The sequence below is a fragment of the Pholis gunnellus genome, assembly GCF_910591455.1.
Source record: "Pholis gunnellus genome assembly, chromosome: 10".
In the NCBI taxonomy this organism is placed as follows: domain Eukaryota; kingdom Metazoa; phylum Chordata; class Actinopteri; order Perciformes; family Pholidae; genus Pholis; species Pholis gunnellus.
This window is the reverse complement of record NC_136537.1, coordinates 11,510,992-11,538,738: the sequence shown is the minus strand read 5'-3', so window position 1 is coordinate 11,538,738 and position 27,747 is coordinate 11,510,992. Positions and strand designations below refer to the sequence as shown.

Sequence of the window (27,747 nt, the reverse complement as noted above, 5' to 3'; positions counted from 1 at the left end):
CTTTTTTGGCAGTAAGTCATTAGTGTTCATGGGTCATTTCTAAAGCTGTCACTTGTATTTCTACCTGCAGTAGGTTTGATGTAAGACTGAAAATGTTTTCTCGATTAAAAACGGTCTGTCTCTCTATCTTGTGAGCTTTGTCTCTATGCATAGACCTTGTGATGCAAAATCTTGCATGGAGTAGGTTCTTTTATTCTGTGAAGGATGGTCTGAATTCACTCACTGCAACCTTTTAACCATCGAGCGTAAAGGATGTGGATTTTTCATCTGTTGGCTAATATTAAAAGCATATAAAAAGCATCACACTGAACAGCATTTCCCATATTATCATCAGTGTGTGTTGTTCAGTGAATTCCAGGCCTTTTGTTGTGGTGAAATGTTATTCTTTACCTTATCGCTACATCCCTCTTAAGTCTCAAATCGTCTCATCTACTCCGCCTTAAGTTAGTGATTTCCTACAGTTCCCAGGATACAGTTTGAGGCCGTGTCTGGTGCATCCAGCCGTTGTTAGAAAGAGGTCTAACAATAGAGATACTAATGCAGCACAGGGAGAACAGGAGTTTCCAGTTGAGGCAGATCAAGAGTCACAGCTTCATGTAAAACACAAATGGGTCTTTTGTATTTTTGTCTATTTGTGTTTGTGACAGTGGAGTTTAAACTACAATTTGGTTTATGGTTGTCAGTTAAAACATCTGAAATAATCTAAACCATCTAAACCATTCATACTACTATCCTCTTTTTTCACAGCTGAAATTGATCATTTAAAGCCTGTGTTCTTTAAGCTTATAGTCAGAAATCTAAACAAACTTCATTCTTTCTGCACTAAATATATCTCCATGTCTCGAAAATATAATGTAATGCAACCAAACCACAAAAGGAGCCCATAATACAATGAACATCACCTATAGTTAGTAATAGTAAACACTGTGTAAGGGAGGGTTGTTCTTATTATGTTCTGTTGTCTGAAGTTTTCAAGACGAAATATTCATTATACAGTACATTCATATCCATATATGTTATTTTTAAGTTGTTGTGTTTTCTGATTTCAGATGCACTTAATTCTTTTAATTATAGATGGACATCTCTGTTCATCTAGAAGCACAGGCTAAACAGATGAAGGTTTTCACTCCATGATGTCTTTACTGTGTTCAAAATAGAGGCCTTTGTGCCAAACTTCTGGTTGCATTTCCTTTCATTTTTAGATTTTTGTGCAATTTATTTTGTGCAAAATAGTTCTGGTGCATTAAACACAATAGGCCCGCAGTATTCAGTGCCACACTGTAACACAATACAGTAAAACAGCTGTAAAAAAAGCCTTGTATTTACTAATTTGTCACATTTGTTTATGTAAGTGATGCTTCATTGTAACTTTCTTTTAGTTATGCTGTATTTAATTATCAATTAAAATATGTTTAATTCACTTATATGTTGCATATTCTTGTGACTATAATATGATCAAGCTTTCTGACTTTGTCCCTTTTGACCTTTCTGCAGCTTTTCATGTTCGACACTAGAGAGCAGCAATGGTCTAAGTGGAGGCAGTGGGACCTTATATAAGCAGAGCTGCTACTGTATAATGAAGTATGCCAATGATAACTCAGCCCTTTTTACAAGTGGATTCGGCTTGTGCACCCTCCATTTACATAAAAAAAGGCATCAGACTTTGTAGCTTAGAAGCCTTTTCTTCTGATTCTTCTGAATTTACCGTTTTGCTTGTTTGATCTAGATGCTGCATCTGAAATAAGATGACACACACATACACACATATTTGGGATAAACAATTTGATTGTTCTTAGTGTATTTTCAGAGCAAATTTGACAGATACAAAAATATTCACACAACCAGTCACAGGCCCAGCCTACAGTATAAAAACATACATTTTTCTAAACAGTCAGAATCTGTAAAACACACACATGTGTTCGCCTCAGTGACAGGATGCATTGTGACTGTTTAGGGTATCTAGGTGAGAGGAATATATTAAACAAGCTAAGCATTTTGTTCTGGAAAAGTGCCACGTTTTGGAGGGGTGGGTGGCATGACTAAGTGGGTTACCACTGTGCTCGGAAAACCCATCAGGAAAGTAACAGGCTTATGTGTTCACTATGGCAGCTTGTTATGAGGAGGGTAAGGAGGAGAGGGCCTACATACTTTTACTCACTCATCACCCCAATCGATGATTTGTCACAAGTCCAAGAAGAAGAGTATTTCCCCAAAAATGAAAACACACTGGAATACATCCAATCATGAGGTATATTTACCATTTACTGAATAAACAATCATCTTATTCCTTCAAGTTGCCAACGAGTCTGTTTCTCGTGTATTTACAGGCCTCTGATAGTTTTCTGTCATGATATTCAGTGGGAATTCATCCTCCATGACTTCAGAGGGGGTGACAGACTGGGGATAAATGTCCGCAGGGGTCTCCAGGGTGGGAGAGGGTGGGGTGGACAACCTGGAGCGTTTGACCTGGCTCGTGCTCCTGAAGCTCCTCCACTCCTTCATCCACTCGTCCCGTGTGAAGGGGTCCAGCCGGTCCAGATGCCTGGCTAGCACAAGCGGGGAGGGGGCGATAGAGTTCTTCAGCACATGAAACATGTACCTGGGGGAGAGAGTGTGGTGGTGAGAAAGTAGGCCAGTGAAAAATATGCGGCTCTTTGATGTAAATCAGAGCATTCCCTCTAAATATCAGCACTTTCAGACGCATCAGCAACCAGGAGGAAAGACCGAGCCGTGGTGCAGATCATTCCTGGACTTCACAATTAACATTATTTAATTACAAATCTGCCGAGACTGTTTATGCACCACAACAACCTTTAGCAGTTCACGATCTGCGCAAGTCAAATACAAACTCCAAAACAACAAATACATAATATAATTATGAGGCTGATTAGTTTTAAACAGGAGCGGAAAGAGGTCTACAACAGCGGTTTCTGACCTTTTTGATTTGTAACTCCTAAAAATGAGCAATGTCAATAATGATTTTGCGTTACAATGCTTCATCTACATCTTCGGATCTTGGACAGCTGGTCGGACGAAACAGAACATTTGAAGACGTTGCCTTGCCTAGGTGTGAGGTGTTATTTTCTGTCTTTTTAAAGACTAAACAACTGATTGATTTAAAACAAAGAAGAATTAGCCCTAGTTAGAGTGTCAACTTGTAAGATCCAGCAGGGCATCCGATGATAACCATATGTTCTTTATCATATGTCGTCTTATCAGGAAAAACATTGAAGAGTTCAACATTCTCCTGACTGTAAATTACCAGCACAGTGTACAGTAGACTGCTTTTTAACTCTTGCCTTTCCAAGTGCAATATGTGATAGGACATTTCCTGAAGTTTGTATTTGTTTCTCATTTTAGTTCCTGTAGAAGTCAGTGTGAAAATTGTTGACATTTCCCCCAATTTAAGTATACATATAACAGGAGATAAAAGTCGGAAAATGGGACAATTAAAAAAAACTGCTTCAATGCTCTTCAGAGGTATGCAATAGAGCGAGGCAAATAATTACATTAAAAAAGCTATTCAGTAACAATGACGAGGTACCTGGGCATCAGAGCCACCACTGTGGTGATGATGCAGATAAGGTAAAACATGGGGTCGGCCATCTGGCTCTGGAGGATCCAGTACGGGTTGGACGGAGGGTTACAGGTGACACAGATGGCGCTGTAGGCAAGCGTCACAATGAAGTACAATGCCACACTGCCCAGCATGATTACCCAATGAACCACCGTCTGCAAGACAGATGCAAAAACAACAATTACAGATTTTGATTACAACCCAATTCGTCATACACTGTCTGTTAATGATTTTTTGTTTTTATTGCATTCACTGGATTAATGTAAATAATGTTTGAAATTACCATATTGTTGTCATCGTATTAGTGTAAAATGCAGACCAGACTGAAAGTATTTAATGATAAGAGTATAGGTTCACGGGGAGTATATGCCGTGATTATATCTAGAAATAGATATCCATCAGTTCAGCACTCACCCAGGCTTTGATCTCTATTGACAGATGCAACAGGATGGTAAATAAAGAAATTGTGTTCAATGGAGTTCCAAAAGTAAAAACATCAATGTCTGAATCCTGGTAAGCCTGTCGGGGAGAAAATACATGTGGTCAAATTTTAGGCAAAAAGCACTGAACCAGTAAAATAACTGGTAACTCAGAGGATGCCCCATTTGCACAATATTTTATTGAAACTTTCGCTTACCAAATATGGAATAAAGAAGCACACCAGACTCTGATAGAAGGCATCGAGCATGGAGACCCAGAAAGTTGAAAACGTGTATTCCTAAACAAGCACAAGCACACGTTTGAATATATAAAATTAGCAAAATATTTGGTGCATTTTGCTCATGACCCAACTCTATAAACACGTAGCTATACTGCGACTGACCCCTGCACCCTGTCCGGTCCTGTACAGTTCAGGAACACCCAGCAGCATCTCTGCAGACACATCTTTGTCCATAATCCCAAACATGATGGGCGGTACCGAGGTGAAGAAGAGGTTAAAGAAAATCATCAGCCAGTAGTCGATCATAGCAGTGCCAGAGAAGCCGCAGAAGAACTGATACCAGAACAGCAGATTCACGTAGGCCTGCGAAGCACATGAAAGTGTAGATGATTACATGAGAAATCCAGACAAGATGTTTATTCAGACAGCAGAGCGCTCCGACGTAGAGACGACACTCACCACGTTCTTATAGAAGAAGTAAATGATCATGTTGGCAAGTCGAGTGTAGCACCAGTGTCCGTGAACCAGGATAAGTTTTTTCAGGTGTTTGAAGCGAGATATAGCGAAATCACTCGCCATGACCGCCTGCAGATGACATGGAGTTTTGGACAGTGAGAGCAGTAGAAGAAACAAATAACATCTTTGAAGCTAAAGACCTCAGTTCAGACCTGCATGCCCTCCTGACCGGATAGCCCGATGCCGATATCAGCTGCTTGGATCATGTTGACATCATTTGCACCATCACCTGAAACCACAGAGTGAATATCAGTTCAACAGCAGTATGCTAAGAAAATGTATTAAAACCCAGTGACTTGATGGGTCTTAATACATTAACACAAAAAAAAATGCAGGATGCCAATTTAAAATGTAAGTCTGCAGTTTCATCAGTATATACAGTAATTTCATTCGATGGTTTGGTATGAATTTGTTTTTATTCAAAGTAAATGAGACTTTCTTGTTTAATGTCCAACAATACATTTCTCAGGAGGTTCAATGGTTCAAAGAGGATAAGATCAAGAGCCGTAGAAAACCTGAAAGAAAATGCTCTCACCAACAGCAAGGGTCAAGACCTTGAGTTTGTCCCTGACCACCTTCACCACTCTGCTCTTCTGTGAGGGCGTGACTCTACAGCAGAGCACAGAGCGGCAGCGCTTCGCCAGGTCCACGAAGCGGTCCTGCAGGTCTGACGACAGAGCCATGGTCAGGCTGCGTCCGTCAATCACCAGAGAGATGTCTTGGGTTGTACCCACATTGCGAGGGTCCTCGCTGTACCTCCTTACCTCTTCCAGTGTGCAGTCTAAGATGGATTTGCACTCGAGCTGCAAAACAACATTTGTTATTTTCAGTATTATGAAACTTTACAAACTAGAGCTGAAACAATTAGTTGTGGAGAAATAACCACCAAAAATGTTGATAATCAATTGATTATTTAAGTCATTTTCCAATCAAAAATGCTAAAACGTGCCAGTTCGAGCATCTCAGATGTGAAGATTTTCTTTTGCTTTTTTTGGTCTTATGAGATAATAAACTAAATAAATTTGGTTTTGTACAGTTGCTTGGACAAAATAAATAATATGAAGATATCATCTTTGGTTACAGAGAACATGGGATGGGCATTTACACATTTTATAGACAAAACAATATATTGATCAAATAATCATCAAATGAAGCCATTATAAAAAAAGCTTTGCTCATGGCAGGCCTATTACACATTTTGAATTAATTTGACTTAGCTGCACACAAGGTAGTGTGGTGAGCTAAAGAAAATACAAAGTAAAAGAGGATAAGTTTTAACTTGGATGTGACATCTCTTATAATCCATAAAAAGAAGACTCTCTATGCTGTTGAGTCATGTTCATGATGTCTGACTAGAAGCAATTATGAGGCTGTGGTCCCATCAGACTCATCATTGTTGTCTGTAAATAACTCCAGCCTCTTAGCCAACAGGAAAAGGGACATGATGAAAAAAAAATTGGGTCACATCCTGTTTTTAGATCATCTATCTAATGCCGGTTAAATTTCATTAGGTGTGGTTGGGAGATGACTGTGGGAATGCACCCCTCAGGTGGTCATCGAGTTACAGTGGTAAACAAGAAAAAAAAAAGTTCATTACCAATATGAGCAGAGGGGTATTTCCCCTGGGGGTTGAAAATTAGAGTGGTAATTAGATATGAAAGCAGAAGATATTGTATTGGGGCTATCTCCCTCCATTCATCATCAATGACTAGTCCCGTCTGAGAGGAGCGCAGCAGGGCCTTTGTTCCAGAAAGCTCCCCATGTATCCGTTAGAGCAGACGAGTAATTTCAGTCTATTTGAGGACGGGGATGATTAGGACATGGTCAGGTTGTTATGAAGGGTCTTTAATGACCTCAGAGAAGCAGGGCCCACATCTGACACCTTATCTTTCTCAGATGAAAATGTGAGCGTTTGACCTTTAGTTAAATGTAAAAGTGGTCGAAAAGGTTTGGCCATTTAAATTGGAGGGAGACGGACTCTCAGGTAAAACCTCTTGAACTTTGTGCTTGAAAAATACGAGACTGAATGACCATCAAAAACAGCCAATGCTGCCCTAAGAAACACGCCACGTGTAAAATATAAATCACGTAAAAGGACAAAGTTCAAGAGGAGTTTGTGGTGCTTGTTAGCTTCTAACGCTCCAGGCCTTTACTATATTTACTTTTGATTTATTCATTTGAAAACTTCATGCACCTCATATTGAGTGGCTCAAATATTCAGGCATACATGTAAGCAATAAGTGATTTTATGTTTTGTATTAAAAAAACAACAAGAAATAAATGAACCTGTAATTTAAGTTGGAAAGTAATATTCTTACAGCCCTATTAAGCTGATATCGCCAGCTCAACCCACCTTATTTCCTTAATCACGAATCTATCACAGTACATAACACACCCCATTTATTTATGAGAATGATATTTCACTTTATTTTGAAAATTCCTGCCACATTAATACCAGCTTTGACATTATTTGACAGGTCTGGAAAGATCTCCTGATGTAAGATTAACTAACTACCCCCAAGTAGTATGCTAAAGATCATCAAGAGATGCAAGTTTAGTCTATTATAGAGAATATCTACACCACTCAGTTTGGTCAATATGAAGATACCGCAAATAGCAATTAGCGTAGCTTAGCATAAAGCTTGGAAACAGCTAACCCGGCTCTGTACAAAGGTAACAAAATGCACCTACAAGCACCTCCAAGGCTCATTAATTAATTGTATCGCGTTTGTCTAATGTGTAAAAATGAGGCTGACTCTTTATCCTCCTGGAGTCTCTGCTTGTTGCCTGGCAACTACTAGTGGGCAGATTTTGTTACCATTGGACGGAGCCAGCAAACTGTTTCCCACTGGTTTCAGTCATCGCCACTGGTTTCAGCTAACCTAACTGGCTTATTTAAAAAAATGTTGCTTTAAGTACGTTAACATTTTCATGCCATGTTTGATTTTCCAAAACAAATTGTAATTGTGGTGTAAGAAGTGAATCAGCGATGTTCCATCATGCATCACTTAATCAGTGAAGAAAAGCAGCTCTGAGTCAAACAGCCAACCCTCAACAGCGGCCTCCTCACCTTGTTTTTGCAGCTCATGTTAATCACCAGGTCTTCCTCTTCCAGTAGCCTGCAGGCATAGCCGATGTTGACAGCTGTCTCCGGCTTGTCACCAGACAGCACCCACACCTGGATCCCTGCCTCCCGCAGTGCCACGATGGTGTCTGGGACGCTCTCCTGAAGACGGTCCTCAATGCCCGTCGCCCCTGCAGGAGGACATATATCCAAAGTCAGGCATTATTCAAACACAGAGCTTATCACACAGATACACGGCATGTTTTTCCAAGTGTTTATCATGAATGGCGTGTGCTGGGCTGATGCATGTTACCGAGCAGGGAGAGGTCTGTCTCTAGCTGCACTGCAGTGTCCATAACAAGCTCCTCTCTGTTGTCAATAGCAGCCAGAGCTCTCTGTCTGTTCACTGACCAGCTTTCATACGCCTTGTCACTCACAATCTGCAGCACACGCAGAAAGAAGATGAGCAGAGCTCGTCTAGTAGAAGAAAACAATGCTGGTAAATATCAGCAAATCAGATTGTGCACCTTCTTTGTAAAGCAAAGTGTGCGTAGCCCGTCTTTAGCGTAGCAGTTGAGGTGATGCTGAGTACCTGCTGCTATATTCTTCTGCTTCCCACCGAGATGTTCTGAAAATAATATGACACAGATTCATTTATATGGTTTCATAGTGAATTATGAAATGACCCGGGGTATCTCCGTATTATAATAAAGGCATCATTTATTAAATGTGTGTTAGTGTAGTTTCACTAGTGTGTACCGAGTAGCTCCATGATGGCGTAGTCTGCACCTTTGGTGTACAACACGTTCTCTTTGGTGATTGGGTGTCGCACCAAAACAGACATTCTCTTCCTGTTGGAGTCAAAGTTCAAGGTGTCCAGCACCTCAAACACCAGATCCTCGCCAGACGGGAGCCTCACCGTCACACTGCTAGGGGTGCGGTCCAGCAGGGTGAAGCCATATGCCTTGGCTGCGTACACCAGGGCTGCCTCATCTGGACTCTCTGCCTCATAGCTCAGATTATCTGAGGTCTTGTCGGACGGAGCATGGAGCGAACACATTTGGAGCCCATTGGTGTCTGCAGCCTCCTCTGTTTTTACAGGGGGGTTAAAATGGTCCTCCTCTACAACTGAGTCCTCCAATATGGTGCGATTTCTCTTGGGCTTGCGCCGCCAGGAGGTGAAAATATGGCGAAGAGAGACAGACTCTGTCAAAGTATCCTGTGAGTTGTTTTCCTGACCAGAGCGCGGAAACCCACTCACCTGAAAAAGTGAAGCAAAGAAAACTGACATGTGTATGTGACATAGTGTTTTTATATCACCCTTTTGCCCAGACACCCATATATGGTGATAACACAGAGACACTCTTAAAACCGTTTCATCCATTTCCACTTCGTTTCTTTTTGTACTTTTACCTTTAATTACAAACTCAAGGGAAAACCCACGTTTCTCCCATCTGCCAGACCTGAGAACAGCACAGTCAAGAGCAGCGAGCACTAAAATTAATAAAGACAACCCTGCTTGCCCCTGCAAATCTCCCTTTACTATGTGGCTAATTTGGCGAGGACTCGGAATCTTTACAACAGGGGCTTTAAAGATGAAAGAAAATTAGCATCGACCACTGACGAACGTACAGAAACTTAAAGCTAAACAATTGAAGAGAACTTTTCAAATTAAACTAATTGTTTGAGGTTAATAAGAAGAATTTTAACTTAATTGTTGTGTGTGTTACTGATTAAATTATGGAGATTTTGCTGCAGTACTGCAGCCACATGGCTGAGCACCAGGTTTAAAGATCTATTTTATACAATGAATGAGACAATTAATAGATTCTTCACAAACTTTTCTAGTGGAAAAGTTTTCCATTTTTTAAAACAAGTTTGCATACTGGGAGTTTCAAGAGAACAAATCATCTGTCCATCTCTCCTCTCCCGACTGTGCCTCCATCTCTCCTCTCCCGACTGTGCCTCCATCTCTCCTCTCCCGACTGTGCCTCCATCTCTCCTCTCCCGACTGTGCCTCCATCTCTCCTCTCCTGACTGTGCCTCCATCTCTCCTCTCCCGACTGTGCCTCCATCTCTCCTCTCCCGACTGTGCCTCCATCTCTCCTCTCCCGACTGTGCCTCCATCTCTCCTCTCCTGACTGTGCCTCCATCTCTCCTCTCATGACTGTGCCTCCATCTCTCCTCTCCTGACTGTGCCTCCATCTCTCCTCTCATGACTGTGCCTCCATCTCTCCTCTCCCGACTGTGCTGTGCCTCCATCTCTCCTCTCCCGACTGTGCCTCCATCTCTCCTCTCCCGACTGTGCCTCCATCTCTCCTCTCCCGACTGTGCCTCCATCTCTCCTCTCCTGACTGTGCCTCCATCTCTCCTCTCCCGACTGTGCCTCCATCTCTCCTCTCCCGACTGTGCCTCCATCTCTCCTCTCCCGACTGTGCCTCCATCTCTCCTCTCCTGACTGTGCCTCCATCTCTCCTCTCATGACTGTGCCTCCATCTCTCCTCTCCTGACTGTGCCTCCATCTCTCCTCTCATGACTGTGCCTCCATCTCTCCTCTCCCGACTGTGCTGTGCCTCCATCTCTCCTCTCCCGACTGTGCCTCCATCTCTCCTCTCCCGACTGTGCCTCCATCTCTCCTCTCATGACTGTGCCTCCATCTCTCCTCTCATGACTGTGCCTCCATCTCTCCTCTCCTGACTGTGCTGTGCCTCCATCTCTCCTCTCATGACTGTGCCTCCATCTCTCCTCTCCCGACTGTGCCTCCATCTCTCCTCTCCTGACTGTGCCTCCATCTCTCCTCTCCTGACTGTGCTGTGCCTCCATCTCTCCTCTCATGACTGTGCCTCCATCTCTCCTCTCCTGACTGTGCTGTGCCTCCATCTCTCCTCTCATGACTGTGCCTCCATCTCTCCTCTCCTCTCCTGACTGTGCTGTGTCTCCATCTCTCCTCTCCTGACTGTGCTGTGTCTCCATCTCTCCTCTCCCGACTGTGCCTCCATCTCTACTTCCACAGTAAACGAAGCGCTCACCCTCTGTCGCTGAGCTGTTGCCATGGAAACCACCACCGTGTTGCAAATGGCGAGGCCCAGAAAGAAGTCCAGGTAAGGATCTGTCTTCCGGCTGCCGCGGCTGCTCCCTGCCCTGCTAGTCTGCTGAAGCAGCTTCCTGTCTGGAATCACCTCAGTTTCCTGTTGGAGTAAAAGTTAATCCGTTTTTTAATTAAAAGCTCACGTTGATAAACTGTTTACTGCTTACACTCCGCTTTCACTGCTCCGGCGTCACAGGATTGGAAAAAGTTTTAGGCTTTTAACATTTGTATCCAGTTTTGTTTGCTCATGTAGCTACAAGGAACTGTTGCAGGAAGGACACGAGGAAGGGAGGAAGTTTTCATTCATACACACATTCTGCTCTAGAGACACAGCATGAGGAAAACCAAAGATGGGCTTTGTGCCGCCTTGCTGGAATAAACACAAGACTGTTTCTGTCTCAGGCCTCTCTTTGCCCTGTGGACGAAAATAGGCACAGAGCTACTGTACATAACAAGACGACTATGACTAATCTATAGTGCACGTTTACAGTTTATGTGACATCAGTGGTCTGTGCCGAATGGTGCCCAGCATGACCATATGTCCCGTCACAGACACAGGGGCAACTTTGAGCCAAAATGGATGTGCTTATCACTGACACATAGCAGCTCGGCCATCTGCGGCGGGGACAGGGGCCATGAGGCCTTTTGACACAAGGATGGGTGATATTTTGGTAAACAAATGACACATTGAGGTCTTTTGAGTGGGTATTTAGACATGGAAAATAATATTTTAAATCAGGTCATTGGTTAAAAGTTCAAATTTCTAGATCTTAGAAACACACATGACATTTAAATATTTATGTATCGTTGCTAATTGCCCAATAAGACCGCTTATCTAATTAAAGGAAGTAGAAAATACTGATTATATTATATTATATTTTGTATACTGATATAATAATGACCTAAATTTAATCCACCAAATAATTAAATTACTTTTTAACACAATGATCATGTGATAGACCAGCAGCCTGTCCAGTATGTATCCTGCCCCTCGCACAATCCATGCTCCAGTTCCTCGTCACCATGCAGGGTAACTACGTTAATAAATGGATGGGTGGATAAAGTTACATTTCCATACAGATAAATGCATTCTTAATTCAGTTTTTATGGTAAGACATCATCATAAACTCAATAAGAACATTATGATTAAATTCCCTTTACATAAGAGTGGTAAGAGAAGATGTGTCAGTAGCCGCCCCAGCTCCCTGCATTAGGTTGATAGTAGTGGGCCAGTTCACAATAAATGCTCATGTTTGATTTTGAGCCATTTATTTGTGCTACTCAGTCATGATTATAACTACAAGTACACTTGTTAATCAAGAAGAATTAATCTAATTAGTGTGGCCCTCTGGGTGGCCTTGAGTCAACTACCTGACGACTACACCTCCTGCACGAGCAAACTCAATGCTGATCACCATTTTCCCCATGGTGGCTTCCTGTGACCCCGCATTATAATATCAAGACGGACAAAACCCATAACCTGACCCCACTATGAATTAAATATCTGCCTTTTTCTTCCCGACGAAGCGATCATCTTACCAGCGGACTGCTGAAGGCCACATCGCTCTGGGCATTTCCCTTGACCTTGTTCTTGAGTCGGTGATGTGGCGTGTCGTCGGGGTCGGTGCCCTCAGTATCCAGGGACCATCCAGTCTGTGGGGGTTGTGGCTGCTGGTCGAAGATGACCTCCTCCTCTGACTCTGGATCAGCAAGGACAGCTAGGCGGATGGCTGCAAATCACCCCCAAAACATGTTGATACATACATTATGTACTGTGTTTTATATGGACTATATGTCAGGTCAGATCATGTTCAAATGTGGAGCCTTTGACTACAATTTCAGTGTCAAAAGACTCTAAAGACATGGATTAAACAGCCCCACCCAGGTGGAATCAAAGGCCCTTCAATACTTCAATTAGCCCAAATAAATTAACTTTGGGAAGAGGAAACTCTACTCCAGGGTAAAACGATCAGTAATACTATTAGACAGAAATCAGATTGAAGCTAGTCATGACAAATGTGGAAGCAAACAATGGATGTGTCTCTGATCAGAACACAACACACTATCCAGGGGAAACAATATATTGACAAGAGGCTCATGAGTATCCAAATTGTGCCTTAACTCCACTGCTTTATGTCTTAACATGTATTCTGTATGGTCAAATTTTAATATTGAAAAGAATCCGGGCTTGGATTCACAGGTGCAAGACAGAGTTATGATAATTATAGTAACTTTATTCATATAGCACCTTTAAAAACAGAGTTTACAAAGTGCTTTGAAAAATAATGATTCCAGCTAGCATACTTAATTCTCTGATGACGTCTGGGATAGTGCTATGTCTGATTATTGTTGTTTTTTTGTACGAGTGTATATATAAATAAATAGGGGCCTATGATGAAAAGCAGTGCTGCAACAGCTCTTTTGGTTCAATAAAATGTCTCAGTATGAAGTTTACCATTCTCTTTGTGTGGGTACTCAGTGCCCATGATGGAGCATCTGCGAAACACCATCTTGTTCTCAGTGAGGGTCCCCGTCTTGTCGGAGAAGATGTATTCAATCTGTCCCAGGTCCTCTGTGATGTTCAGGGCCTTACACTGCACGCGTCTGTCTGTCTCATCATCGTGCAGATCGATGTCATTGGTGATGAAGTAGATCTGACCAATCTTTACCAACTCAATAGATATATAGAGAGAGATAGGAATCAGGACCTGCAAGTGAGGAGACGAGGGGAGGAGAGAGAAAAAAAGGAAAGGAAAGGAGAGGAGAGGAGAAAGTTGGAGTGGGGAGAATATTGAAATATAGACAAGAATGACAGGAGAGAGCGACGAAGAAGTGATCAGAGAAAGTGAAAAAAGGAGGTGATGGGAAGTGTTAAGTTGAGAGTTTACAACAGACGGTATAAAGAGAAGATATTAGAAGAAATGAGGAGAAAAGAGACAAAAAAGAAAATTAAGAAATAAGGAAAAACACATTAAATACGTTCTTTCGTACACACAGTCAGACTCCTCCACCTGCAGCAGGATGATCATGGTGAAGAACATGTAGAAGCCAGACAGACTGGGACTGTCCAGGTGACCGTTGCTGTCAGGGACAAGGTAAGGGGGCACACTGGGCAGCGCCTGCAGCCATAAGAAGTGACCTGCATGTGTGAGGACAGGGGAATTAATCACACAGACTGTCGCGCAGGGAGGAAGGCTATTTTTGGCACCACACCTTCCCCTGTCTCCTCCCTTTTTTACTAGTATATTGTTGGGCCTGTGGCCAAGGTGTGTTTTTTATATTTTATTGGAAATTAAACATCTTTTCATCAATGTCAAATCTTTAATCATGAACCAGTCTGTGTAGTGATTTTATGGTTAAGTTATGTAATTCATTACTGACCTAGTGCTCCGACGAGACACATGCTGAGGAGGAGAATGACGCAGAAGATGACGTCTATGTTCAGCTTCCGCTCTAATTTGCTGCGCTTGTATCTTGGCCCGTTGTTGTTGAGCATGGACTTGGTTTCATGGCCTTAAAGGTGGGATCAGAAGGTGTTGCTTCAGTTACCAACAGGTTCTCCAAATAGTCAGTGAACACCAAGGGAAACTGATTGTTATATCTTAAAACATGCTTATTCTGGGTCAGCTAATGCAAGGACAAAAAATAGGACACTCAGAGACTGAGGTCATGTCCTTCAGGAAATGTGTGGGTAAATTATTACACATCTAACACATTTTTTTTTAAGACTGACTGATATTATCAACCATGCCAACATGGATCTAGGTATTGCAATGTCAGTCTGTCTATCATTTGGTTGGTCCACCCCTTTGAACCAGACTTAAATATCTAAGCTATTGGATGAATTGCCATGAAGCAAATTTGCACAGAATTTCCCCAGAAGATGAATCCTACTGCCTTTGAGGATCCGCTGACTTTTCCTTTGACAACAGCAAGTCAAACTCTTCTCGTGCCCTGTGATATATCAGCCATAAAACAGCTACTCAATGTATTGACACATTGTTCCAGATGGTGCACCATTGTATTAACGTTGGTGATCCTTCATATAGCATCATCAGGTCACAGTAGTGGAGAAGTTAATAATTATGTTTATGACCAAAAAACGTTACTTTAAAAACTAATGACATTCCCATCAGCAGCTATACTTCGTGTTTAGTGCCATTTAGCAAATGTTAGCATGCTAACACGCTAAACTAAGATGGAGAATATGCAATTATACTGTACCAGCTATGTATGTTACCATGCTTGGGCTCTTAACATGTCGACGGTTCACGGCGGCTCACAGCTAACAGTGCTAATAGTGCTAGCACTAGCAAACATGTCAACAAAGCAAGGAGCAGCATGCATGACAACACAGACTGAGACAGAGCGACTTCATTCTGTGCTTAGTTAGACATTACTACACTTTATCTTTACATAACAAATAGTTGTTTGCTGATATATTAACGTTCAGAATGTTAAAGCTCCTTAAAACACTACTGTATCTTATAGGCCCTTTTCACAGCAGCCATTTTGTCAAGCAGGGTAAAAACAGGTGTAATTGATATAATGAATAATGGTCCCTGTCTATTTAGTGTGTGTCACAGTCAATCTAGTGATCAAGCATGCAAAATACCTGAGGCTTGGTCCACTTAAATAGATCAGGGCTATAATTATGGTTGTTAATTACCCCTGTGCTTACCCTACAATGACATGTCAACATGGCTGCTGTGAAAAAAGCCTTTTACTATAATACTATAATAACTAAACCCTTGTAATGTAGGGCGACAAAATGTACAGAAAGTATAACTGGACATTTGCAAGGCTAAATATGCAAAAATACTTTAAATTAAAATGTTTTCCAGAGTTTGGTCGGCAGTGAGAAGCTTTGGGTGGGGTCGAAAGTTCTGGCTGTGGCCCTGGACAAAAACACTAAACGCTCAAGGTCAAAGCAGTGAAACAGCTGAGAAAATGGAGAATATACCTGCATACACCACAAAGCCAACAGCGTAGTCCGTGTTTCTCATTGTGCAGCCTCGCAGCAGCAGACTCTCTATTCCAGCGCCCACCTTGGCCTCATCAGGTTTCTCTCTGCAGCAGGAGAAAGTGAGAAACCTCCTTTGTACTGTCAGATCTTGTTAGATATTCATTACTGCTTATATGTTAGCCATTAGCAATTTCCCTCCTTTATGGCCATGGCTGGACACCATGGTAGACCAGCTGTTAGGAGCTGCGGTGCCTGAGGAAATCGATTATAGTCTATTACAGCCCAATAATGCCTCTGGTGGCATCAGAAAGTGCAGCGAGTGGGTTGGAATTAGTTTTGCTCGGCTTCTCTGAAAGGCTTAAAGGCACTGTTTGGGGAATCCATGTGATCTGTGTAGTTGATACTCACACATAACACTTGAAATGATTGAGATTGTTGTCAGGCTTTTCACACACCACAGCACTGTTGAAGCTTTCAGGTTCAAATTCAGGATCCTGGGAAATGAGAGGAGGTATAACGTCAGTACAGACAGTACAAATGTACAGCCTTTGACATAATGATCCGCATTTACCGCAGATGTTCAGGAAATGTTATAGTTGTTGTGTTAAAGTCACAAGGAGGAGGAGAAAGGTGACGCAACAAAGAGGGAATGGAGACAGAAGACTGTGAGGAAACACAGCAGATAAGTGAAACTCAGAAGTGTATTCCTTACTGAGATGCAGAGGCCAGACATCGCCCTCCTCTGCTTCAGGTTGGTCTCTCCATCCAGGTTGGATGTCTCTATGTGACACACACCGTTGGGGTCTGATGTATGCAGGAGCAGCAGGTCTGCAGGGACGATCTCATTGCAAACCACCTTCACAAAATCACCCACTCGCACATCCTTCCAACGGCTCTCTGTGAACCTTTTATCCTTCCTGAAATCATACATGTCAGATACCAACAGTTATTACAGATGATTTCATTAAGATACACAGTCCCTGGGTGGCTTTTATATTGATTTGTATACACATTTATTAACAATATTGGCACAGTGGGCGTATTTTGTCTATGTTTGTGCAATCAAATTAAATATTGACTCACTCCGTATGGATAAAATAATCACAGCAGCTGCTTAAGTTCGGGAATAAACAATACAACCAAATGAAAAATCAATGCTGTTGTTTTTGGAGAGCGGCCCAGGTGTGTTTATGTGCTTTGGAATAAGGGAACTTTCAGAGAAACACAGTACACATTATGAGCCGAGGCCGTTCCCAGAGTTTGAGGATTTCCAAAGAGCCACACGCGTTATGGTTTGAACCTGCACATCAAGCTGGCTAACCACCAATGACAGAGAGCTGCAGGCATGCTGCCCTGCATGTAGGACCTGATCGGGTGGCTGCCACATGACACCACACCTCGCCTCAAACAATGCCAGGAGGAAGGGGGGGGTATGTTGTGTTTATTATACTTACCAGGTTGCACCGACATATTCTCTCCTGTCAGATAAGCTTCATGTACGTCTTCTGTATGTCAGACAGCCTAGCCTAAACTTCTCAACGATTTCGGCTCTTGTGAATTTGACTACCTGACGTGTCTCTTGAAAATGTAGTAATTTGTGAAGAAGACAAATCTCCAGAAATATAGTGACACTTAAGATAACCTGTTTGGTTTGATAGTAGGTATGATATTAGTCACATTCATACAACATGTGCTGTAGATTAAATGAAAATGTAGGACTCTTAAACTACAGAAAGGAAGAGCCTGTTCAGTGTGGGGACTGCATGTTCTGCAGAGAGCAGATGATAACATTAGACATATTTAACAATGCAATGGCATGTGTTAGGAGTCAATCAGCATGATTAATAGCTGAAGTGTTCAGTACGTTTGAGAGCAGGTGGATTGACAAGAGTTTGAGATGGAGACAAGATTGATAGAATAACCCGAAAGATAAGGTACTCATACTCAAACAGACACACTTCACAACTCTTTGAAAACAACATGTGGGTGAAGGGTGACGGGAAATTAAGACGTGCATCTGAGAAGGTCTGGAGAATCAGAGTTAAATCCCTCTCATCTGAAAGCCTTCCACGTGGACCTCAACACGCTCTGCAGGGATGTGTGTTCCTCGAGCTGTCAGATGGATAAACTTCACCCAGATAGAGAAAACGAGGAAGTGTGTGGAAGCCCTAAAATGTATTCCTGAGCTTCTTCTGGAAACATTTGTATGCTTCAAAGAAATCCCAGCCGATCGATTCTGTTTTAATCTTTACAAGCCCAAAAATGGAGCTTTAGCATCCCCACCCAGTGAGCAATAAGAGACCCACGAGAGCCCGCTCGCCATGACTCAACTACTGTTTATCTGACTGCGTGAGGCGAAGATGACTAGCGTCCGCTAACAGGCCCAGAGGGACTGGTGCGTTCTGAGAAGTGACCGAGATGCTACGTCTGGGTCTGCACTTATAGGCCACCTGGACCCTATCACCACACACACACACACACACACGCGCGCGCGCGCACACACACACACACACACACACACACACACACACACACACACACACACACATCCATCATTGGAGTGGCCTCCAGCCTCACATCACATCCAGAGCAGTGAACGGTTTTAAAACGACTGTGTTCATCGTCATTTGTGAATTATTCATCCTTCACCAGTAATTCAAAAATAGATAACCGCTAACCTTAGTGCCTTTGCTGACGCAACACCCAGATGAGGATTTCGTCAAATGTGCACAATGTGATGGTGAGAGAGATATATTGTTGTGAGGCTCTTCAAAAGAGGAATAATCTCCCACACATTTTCCATTTCAAGTCAAAAATTCTCACGGGGTGCTGAAATGCAGAGGAGGTGAAACACACACAATCACGCAGATCTACACACTCTCACAGACATCAACATGCTGGTTGATGAGAATCATTAGGCACCGCGAGTGTTTCCACTCGCTACATCATGCATGAACCGCACAACTGCACCGTTTCTATATTCAGGACATGAATGTCTTTGAGTCAGTTACCTGCTGTAGATGAAGCACGGCGTGTTGTTGAGCTTCCTGTCCGACTGGTACCTCTTGAAGTCCTCCCAGGCGTCCTTCAGGGCCGCCAGAGACAGGATGACACAGACGGGGATCAGAGTTACCTCTGGCTGAAAGGCGTTCACCACGGGGACAAAGTTCAGAATCGCCAGGCCCACAAAATAGATGTTAGCCAGGCGGTGAAACTGCTCAAAGAGGTTCATGGGGATGAAGAGGAGGAGGGTGTATTTGGTGGTCTTGATGGCGTTGTCAGGGAAGTAGCGGTTGGGTTGCTTTGCCTTCCCCAAGCCCTCATAAGGCAGATTGGACACCAAGTTGCGGAGGTCCTTCTCCCGTGCTCTCTGACCTCTCAGAGCACCTCTCACCCGGTCCAGGGGACTCTTCAACGTCATAGCTGCTCCGTGTGCTTTTCTTTTCCTCTTCTTACCAACTTTTCCTCCCCATCTTCTCAATACTTACAGCTCCTTCAAGGTAAAAGTACTCTCTACAGGCCCATCCTCTCCTTGAACGGGTCTGTGTGTGTGTGTGTGTTTGTGTGTGAGGCCTAACACCAGGTTGAAACAAATGACAGCACACCTAGTCCTCCTCTGAGTCCGCCCTTCACATTGACAGGTGTGTTTGCATTCCTTGCACTGGAGCGGTTTAAGTCTCACATAGAGGGGAAATAAAGGGACCAATTACAGTCAGAAATTTAGCAGAGGATGCTCCAGTGCCTCGGCTGAATTTAACTTTGCTGTCAATGCTTTCATTTCAGTAGAAACCAAGTCTTTGATGTCAACCACACGGCAGCATTATGATTCAGTGACCTGCATAGTAAAGTAGTCTTTATTGCAATTAATTCTTGAAAATTAATCACAAAAAACAAACAAATAAAAAGCAATAATAGGGTATGCACAGCTGACAATCTAATATTCACAGAGCAGAAAATTGGTGCAGTGGGTCATAAGGAGATTTGAACTGACAACACAACACCGAGCAGAGCGCAACGAATGCTCGAGGCAAACATATATGAAGAGTCTGCAGAGTGTGAATGAACATAGCAGAGGGAACTTAAACACCCCATTCAGGAGTATACAGATGGAGAATACAGTCCATGGTGTGTTTAATGACGCTGAAATACTCTTTATTGCTCTTAATAAGACTGAAGATAAGAATTAGAGTCTTTATTGGTGCATGTAAGATAATTCTATGTTCACTTTCCCCTCGTCCGCTGAGAGGTCAGAGGTCAGTGTACAAAGCATGAAAGATTTCTTGCCAATAAAAGACACTTTAGCAAAATGTTGTTGATGTGTGTGAGACTCTCACGTATGACGGACTACAACAAAGCATCTTCTTGCACAGATGGCATGCATGTAGGATGCCTTCCACTTCCTCACGTTGACATATGTTGTCTTTTCCAGAGCAGGCTCCAGAACCTGTTTAATCAGGCCATATTTGCACTGGGGCACTCGTTTATTTTACTTGAATTTAAATTTCAGACTCAGTTATAGCCATCGTAATGAAACTTTATGTACCTGGTTAAATATTTGATACACAGCATATAGAGGCGGTATTGGAATATTGCCTCCAAATGGAGATAGATGAGCCTTTATTGTCTTTTTTTAACGGGTGCCATGTACGACCTTGCAGGTGATTTATTATCAATCAAAGAATTTAAATGGCTTCCTGTTTTGTCCTTGAACAGCTGACACAGGCGGGTTCATCTCTGCTGGGTAGCTCAGCATGTTTTTCCATCCGAGTCGTCTATAGCAGGGTGAGCGGCGTGACGCGAGCGTGCCAGACTCACCCTCTCACCCATCCCAGTCAGCTCTGGCTGGGTTTGGCTTGGCTGGCACGCCCAGTGCACAGTGGCACAGCTGTGAGTCCACACTGCACACACAGACACACGCAGGAACAAAACACACTCTTGGAAACAAAACACACACACACGATTCCACAGAGCAGAGGTCTGTGCATTCCTAATTACTCCAGTGACATGGAAACACTACAAAGTAGAAAGCATCTGCCTTGTCCCCCCCCTCTCTTACATGTCAACACTAATGCCCTTTTTGAAAAGAGGAAGAGAGAGAGAGAGAGAGAGAGAGAGAGAGAGAGAGAGAGAGAGAGAGAGAGAGAGGGACAATTTAACACAAACCATCTGTCTACTGTAGTGAGATAATACATCTGTTATAGTCAGGGGAACAGTATTGTAGAGCCGATTTTTACCAATGCATGGAAGAACCTGGAACAAGGTTATGTTGCATTACATCAGTTTTTACACCATTTTATCTTTTTACGTAGTTTTGCACTGAGTTTTTACACCCAGAAGCATCACACAAACACACACACAAACACACACAAGCCATGTGGGTCTCTTCTGTTATCTCAAAAACAAACTGCAGCTATAAAATCCTCAAACATGATTCTCTTTGTGTTTAAAGCGGGACTGAACCATTTAATCTCAAACTCCTCATTTCCTGCTTTTATCCCTAATTCTGATTCATAATGTTCATATATTTCCTCAGTTAAAACATCCTCCCTCTGTTTGTCTCTCATTGTGTTCTTCTGGTCCTATCAAGTTCAAAATCAAACATTAGCTGTGCATTAGGCCACGCTAGAACAAAATCTTTTAAAATATTAAATATTCAGTGTTTTGCACCATCAAAAATGCAATAGCATCCATTTAAGGGCTGTAACAGTGGTCAGGACAAGGAGAAAGTGTAGTGCAGTGCAGAGTGCAGCGGGTTTGCTGACTGAGGGGAGGATGCAGGGAGAAGTCGAGGCATGGATGGACGACTCTTCTTGCCCTTTTATTTTCTTTCTCTTCCTGTCTTTTTCTTTTTTTTTTTGTAGCAGGCGCTCTGGCCCCTGCAGCCAGCGGGCCACAGTTGAGTCCACAGAGTGCCTCCACATCTATGGCTCTCTGCGTTAATGTCCCCTGAGGCTGCCGCTCGGCCCTGCTCAGACCCCAGCCGAGCCCATCTCAGCCGAGACCACCACCGTGGCCTCTCGCTCCGACTCCTCTGCCTCTCCATCCATTATGCAGCCAACAGTCCCCAGCTGCAGCCCTCACATCTCTCTTTTCACCCCTACATTCTCTCTGCTCTGGCTTGCCCACTCACTCTGTGAGTGTATGAGCACTCGCTCATTCAGACACTCAATCAGCCGAGAGCCCGTCATCATGAGCCTCACATTCATCCAGGATACATAAAACCGCCAGCCGTGTACTCTGTTATTGAAGTGATAGACTGAATTGAGTTTTAATTGAATTTAGATACATCTTCATAATTGCTGACAATCATTACACAAGATATTTACAGTCATTATGAAATATTACAATTGGAATTTACAGAAACTTTGTACAAAATATGCCTGACTTCAATGCCTGGATAGTGGGGTCCTTGTTTAGTCGTCTCTGGAGAACAAAACGTTGACCCAAAAGTCACTGTTGTCTGGAAGTGCTTTAGTTTCAGCAAGTAGATGCTTTTAGAGTCCATTAAAAAGAAAGTAAAGAGAGAAAAGTCCAAAAAGTACAGAGTCAGCAAAGTTGTGGATTGTGTTTTTCTTTTTCCTCAGTTAAATTGCTCTTTTCTTTTTTTTTGACTGAATGGAACATTTGATCTGTAATTCAACTGCAAAAACAACAACAGAGACCCATTTAAATAGAATAAATCCATAATATTTACACAATAATGTGAGTATTGATTTATAAAAATGAATCATCTCTTTTTCTTTAAATATGATTTATGTTTATCTACAGTTTTTCAAAACAGAAACCTAATCACAATGAAACGCATCATACTTCTATCATTCAAATCTACTGATAATGATGATTGTGGATTGCCATATTTATGCAGCAACTCTGGTTGCAATGAAACTCAGCTCATCTCTCAGCAAAGTTCTTACACCAGCTTAAGTCGTGTTAAAGCCATTCTCCGCCTCTGAAGCCCCTCACGCGATGACAGATAGTACAGAGGAGTCAAATGTTCCCTTTAAAAAAATAACACGTGGTGAAATGGACTTGATTCTGTCAGCACAGCAAAAGCAAAACAAAAACTTGGCCAAAAGCGTCAGAGTCCAACAGTCCCGCTTCTTCACTGGATGACAACTGAGGAAGCTTCTTCTGTTCGGCATTGGCACCTTAAAGCCCCACAGGGATGTCCAGAGAGAAGAGCGCCCCCTGCTGTTCACCTGTTGTCATCCAGCGATGCTCAAACCATCCACCCAGGTGGGACCATCCTAAGCCAAAGCTGCAAAATAGTAACTGACAGACTAACTTCAACTAGTGAAACTAAAATGCTTTGCGCTCCATCGTCATCATGACTGAGATGCAAATGAAATCAAACATAAGCATGCTTTTAAAGGATGTTTTTGATATACAGTAATTATAGGAAAATAGACTATCAAGGATGACTCCTTTAAAATCATTTATAAAGCTTTCCTGGATGCAGACAGCTTGGCTACGAAGTAAATAGATACTAAACAAAACAAATCCTTAAAGTATATGCAAACACAAGCATAAATATTTGATCCACAGAGAGTAAGCTACGAATGACAAATATTAGTGATATATTGAAATTCTGGAACAGGCACCATTTCTGTCTTTTTAAAATTCGCTCTTCTTTTTCGAGTGTTTGTCAGTCGTTTAAAGGTGTTTCCCAAATCCTAAAAGAGTCACTGCTGACTGAAGTGTTGGGTGCTGCTGCTGTCCATCCAAAAGTCTTTGCTTTCTCTTCGCTTTTTCTAAAATGAACCAGCTAAAAAAGTTGGTGCACTGTTTATCTCTCATTCTCTCATTCTCTCTCTCTCTCTCTCTCATCATCTCTCTCTCTCGTCATCTCTCTCTCTCTCTCATCATCTCTCTCTCTCTCTCTCTTTCTCTCTCTCATGATTTCTTCCATCTACTCTAAACCCCCCCACCCCACCCCCCTTCTTTGCAAGCTGGCCACTGGACGCCGCCGGGTTTAATGGACGTAGTAGAGCCAGTAGACGACGTTGAAGAAGGAGAAGACGGTGGGGAAGATCATCCTGGACCACTTATCAATAGAGTTCACGTCGGACAGGTCTGGGATATTCACCTTGAGCTGGGAAGCCCGTCTCCGTAGGCGCGACTTCTTCTGGGCGTGGCGCTCCAAGGCGCTGTGGCCATAGTTCTGGCGAGCCATGGCTGCCCTGCGGTACTGCAGCGTCGAGCTATCATAGGCCAGCATGGTGTTGCGGGGGTCTCCGGGTGCTCCCAGGCCCCGTGACAGATCCCCGCCACCACCCATCTCATTCTTCATCTCCAGGGTGCTGAACAGGATGTTGTCGTCGGGAGTCATCTGTGTGAGGGTGTAAGAACAGGTGGAGCCATGAGAGGTTACTGCCTAGGGGAAATCTAAAAGTGTTTATAAGGTTCAGACTAAGACTAGTAAAATTATGAATAGCAACGATGATCATTAGGTCATTCACTGTGTAAAAAAATACTGATGAGGTGCTAGAATGGGTAATGCAAATGAGTTAAAACTTGTGTTACTTACAGTGAAGACACAATTTAAGCACTTTAAATCATTATTACTATTATTGATCATCTGTCAATCAATATCTGAGTGATAATACGACCACAAGACTATGAGATAACATTCCTGGAAGAGCACAACGCACTCCACAAAATAATTCTCATGGAGAAATCTTCATTGTCATCTCAGAATTTCAACCAGAGTGGTTAAAATTCTGTCGATTCACAAGACAAACTGAATAACAAAAGAGAAAGCAAAGGAAAAAAATGTGACAGGAGAAGGTTGAGAGAAATAGTAAGGACTTTGCAATGATGGAGGAGAGGCTGAAAAGGTTTGGGGGCAAGTCAGGAAAGACGTTGTGGGAGGTGAATTCGGATCAACATTTCTTCATCCATAGCCTGACTTCTGAGGAAAAACGTCCCTATAATCCAATGCTGTCCCGCTGTAAATGGAGCTTGTTGTATTTTGTTGTTTTTGTGTAACTCACTTTGAAAGCGAAGCCACTTATCTGGCACTATTCATCAAACTGCAAATTATCTCTTTCTCTTGTATGACCATCCGTGTTTTTCAATTGCTTCACTTAGCCTTAAGAGAGTTATCAATTTCCTTTGAGATTGTACAGTATTTGTATCTGAATGATATTATCTAAAGAGAAGCTACTGATGTTTTCTTCTCTCTTGCCATATTTGTCATTTCCCATCAATTTTGATGTACAGCCCAGGTTAAGATTAAATTAATGCCTGCAGAAATCAAACTGCTAAGCCATGTTTGTCAGGAAAATGCATGAAGAGCAAACCAAGAGAGGGAAAAAACACAATGGTGGGAGTGATGATCAAAGTTGCCTTAAAAATCTATAGAAATCAAAGAAATGCAAAAAAACTACAGCATTTTCCTCTGATCTGGATTGATTCAGATTGATGACATTGTTAGTTTTGACTTTCAAAACCTCCAGTACCTTATTTCTTTGCTCGCCTAGTCCTAATGCGGCATCGTCCACAAAGATGGGATCCCACATCGAGTCATATGCGTCAATTTCCCTCTGTTTCATTCTGGCATACAGAGCATCATCTCTCTGAACTACATTTCCCACCAGCCACTGCAAGCATACAAAATCAGCACTGTTACTTAGGGGAAATCGTAGCTTGCCACACTCAGAAGGAAAGGGTGTTTTATTTTCTTATGTTGCTGTTGTTCCTGCTAACTTTAGCAGCTGAATAATATCTAAAGAGAAGGCTTTGGCACCACAGCCAGTGATTTTTCCAAGGCGCCTTGCCCTTTCAGAGACACAGACATATGGAGATACGGTATAAGCCAATCATTGCTTCTGCATTCACTCTTTCAGATCCTAGTATGAGTAATAAAGTTGATACACAAAGCTAAACCAGTGAGAAATGGAGAGCTAGAGTAGGAGTAAAGAGTGCTGGTAAAGGACATCAAGCATTGATCACAGCATCACATTGACCTTGAGAGGAGAAGAACTCATTTGCTCCCACAGAAACAAACACACACACACACACACACACACACACACACGTTAACTGACAGCACAGATACCTCTATAGGAGGTTTGGCTGCACCTGTACCTTGTTGGGGTCGGGTCTCAGCTTCTCGTTATTGGCCGTGGCTGCTTTCTCAGCCGCCTTCTTCTGCCGCTGGGGCCCCTGGCCGAAGAAGATGTAGTTGACGAAGGCGTACTCCAGCAGGGCCAGGAAGACAAACACAAAGCAGCCCATCAGGTACATGTCAATAGCCTTCACGTAGGGGATCTTTGGGAGCGTCTCTCGCAAGTGGGTGTTGATGGTAGTCATGGTCAGCACCGTAGTAATCCCTGGATACCACAGGTCACACGGTTAGAAAGAAAGTGAAGTCTTTAGACGCTGAAAGACATTTTATCATTATCTGTACAGTAAAAGAAAAAAAGGTTGTTAGTTTTAGATTGAAGATGACATTTTTAACCATTTTTAGCAGCATGGCTTTAGGAATGTCAATGTCTATCCGTTGGTCCAACACTTTGGTCCAGGCTGAAATATATCAGCTACTGGATGGATTAGGATGACATTTCGTACAGACATTCCTGGTCCCCAGAGGATGAATCATACATACTTTGGTGATCCCCTTACTTTTCCTCTAGCGTCGCCTGCAGGTTGAAATTATCGAGTGTTGGTTGGATGGATGGCCATGAAATTTAGTACAAACATTCATGAGCCACTCAGGATGAATCATATTCATATTGGTGATTAATTACATTTTTATCTAGTACCATCATCAGGGCAGGATTTTAATTTGTCCAACACATTATGACCAAATACCTGGAAAACTAGTGACATTCCCATCAGCCTCAAATTTACTGTTCATTATTCAGTAAACTATCGAGTGTCCATTATAAAGGAGTAATGAATGAACAAGGGCGTACATCAAAATTACGGAGATCAGATCTTCAAACGATTTCAGTTGCGCTTGTGAACAAAATAATTCATGTTTATCATGTACATAATAGCATTTATGTACAGCAAACAGACAGGCCTGAAATAATGTGAACCCATATGGATAAAAAGATCCCTCGAAACCTCCTGAGTCTGAAATTGTGTGCGTGTGTTTAACAAGGTTTGAATCCGATCATGTATTCAAATGGACACGGAACAAACTGCAGGCTATATAAAAGCACGTTGTAAACATCTGCTATTAGTCACAGCACAATTCACCTGTTTTTTTTTTGACATACACACACTGTGTTTGATACATTAGTCATCTGCATGCACAATCTGCATTTGGTCAGATTCACACGTATTATAAATAACCCAGCAGTGTCGCTGTAGCACGGAGCCTCATCTCTCATTGGCTGTGCTCACTCGCTGCACGTTCTCAGGACGCTGAGCGGAGACAGATCTTTAAATCACGTTACCCTCTGAATGTACCGTCTGGGGCTCCAACCCGCATGTGTCCCCCTCCAGAAAACAAATGGTGTACGACAATAACGACACACATGAAGCTCACAGCCATTTCCTCTGCCTCTCCGACCTGTCATGCCCACGTTTTACACTAAAGGGAGCTTTCATTTTAGTATCAGTGCTACTCTGACATTTGTGTAAAAACAGTAAAATGTGTAAGATGCATTTATGCAAACGTTGCCACCTTTCGTTTGGCTGAAATTTAGCTCTGATTAGCTGGGATCTTCGACCAATGAGAGGCTCCGATAGACAGACAGGCAGAGAGAAAGACAGCACGCTTCAAGGTCGAGCTGCAGCGCATCTCGCTCTGTATGAGTCATGCATATAGTCATCTCTGAACAACAGACATTTAGCCAGGCAGCCTATCACACACTGCTATCACTCACATGCTTAGAGCTAATGAGAAAAAAAGTAAATGCTG

At 42.6% G+C, this 27,747-nt stretch overlaps 2 protein-coding genes across 2 annotated transcripts in view; both read right to left on the bottom strand.

Moving 5' to 3' along the window:
* Positions 1-1,774: 1,774 nt before the first annotated feature.
* Positions 1,775-19,431, bottom strand: atp10b (ATPase phospholipid transporting 10B). The gene is made up of 21 exons (XM_079168167.1): positions 18,884-19,431; positions 16,585-16,789; positions 16,281-16,366; positions 15,870-15,976; positions 14,288-14,419; positions 13,918-14,045; positions 13,362-13,614; positions 12,446-12,636; positions 10,848-11,006; positions 8,578-9,079; positions 8,346-8,446; positions 8,132-8,258; positions 7,825-8,009; positions 5,290-5,557; positions 4,907-4,983; positions 4,698-4,823; positions 4,401-4,601; positions 4,215-4,295; positions 3,992-4,096; positions 3,545-3,732; positions 1,775-2,599 (listed from the first exon to the last, which is right to left on the bottom strand). The coding sequence occupies exons 1-21, from the start codon at positions 19,291-19,293 to the stop codon at positions 2,290-2,292; spliced, it is 3,942 nt and encodes a 1,313-aa protein (XP_079024293.1). The 5' UTR covers positions 19,294-19,431; the 3' UTR covers positions 1,775-2,289.
* Positions 19,432-23,844: 4,413 nt separating this feature from the next.
* Positions 23,845-27,747, bottom strand: part of gabrb2a (gamma-aminobutyric acid type A receptor subunit beta2a) — a gene marked incomplete at both ends in the record, with an annotated part of 28,662 nt that continues 24,759 nt past the window's right edge. Inside the window, 3 exons of the mRNA XM_079167061.1 lie at positions 23,845-24,201; positions 25,334-25,474; positions 25,962-26,206. Of these exons, the coding sequence (XP_079023187.1) occupies positions 23,845-24,201; positions 25,334-25,474; positions 25,962-26,206 (743 nt within the window). The remainder of the gene's footprint in view (positions 24,202-25,333; positions 25,475-25,961; positions 26,207-27,747) is intronic.

Excerpts from the sequence above, each read along its gene's own strand:
- atp10b (XM_079168167.1), bottom strand. The coding sequence starts at position 19,293 with ATGACGTTGAAGAGTCCCCTGGACCGGGTGAGAGGTGCTCTGAGAGGT. Across the intron at positions 5,558-7,824 it reads ACATGAGCTGCAAAAACAAG|CTCGAGTGCAAATCCATCTT; the intron begins GTGAGGAGGCCG and ends GTTGTTTTGCAG. Across the intron at positions 4,296-4,400 it reads GGACCGGACAGGGTGCAGGG|GAATACACGTTTTCAACTTT; the intron begins GTCAGTCGCAGT and ends GTGCTTGTTTAG.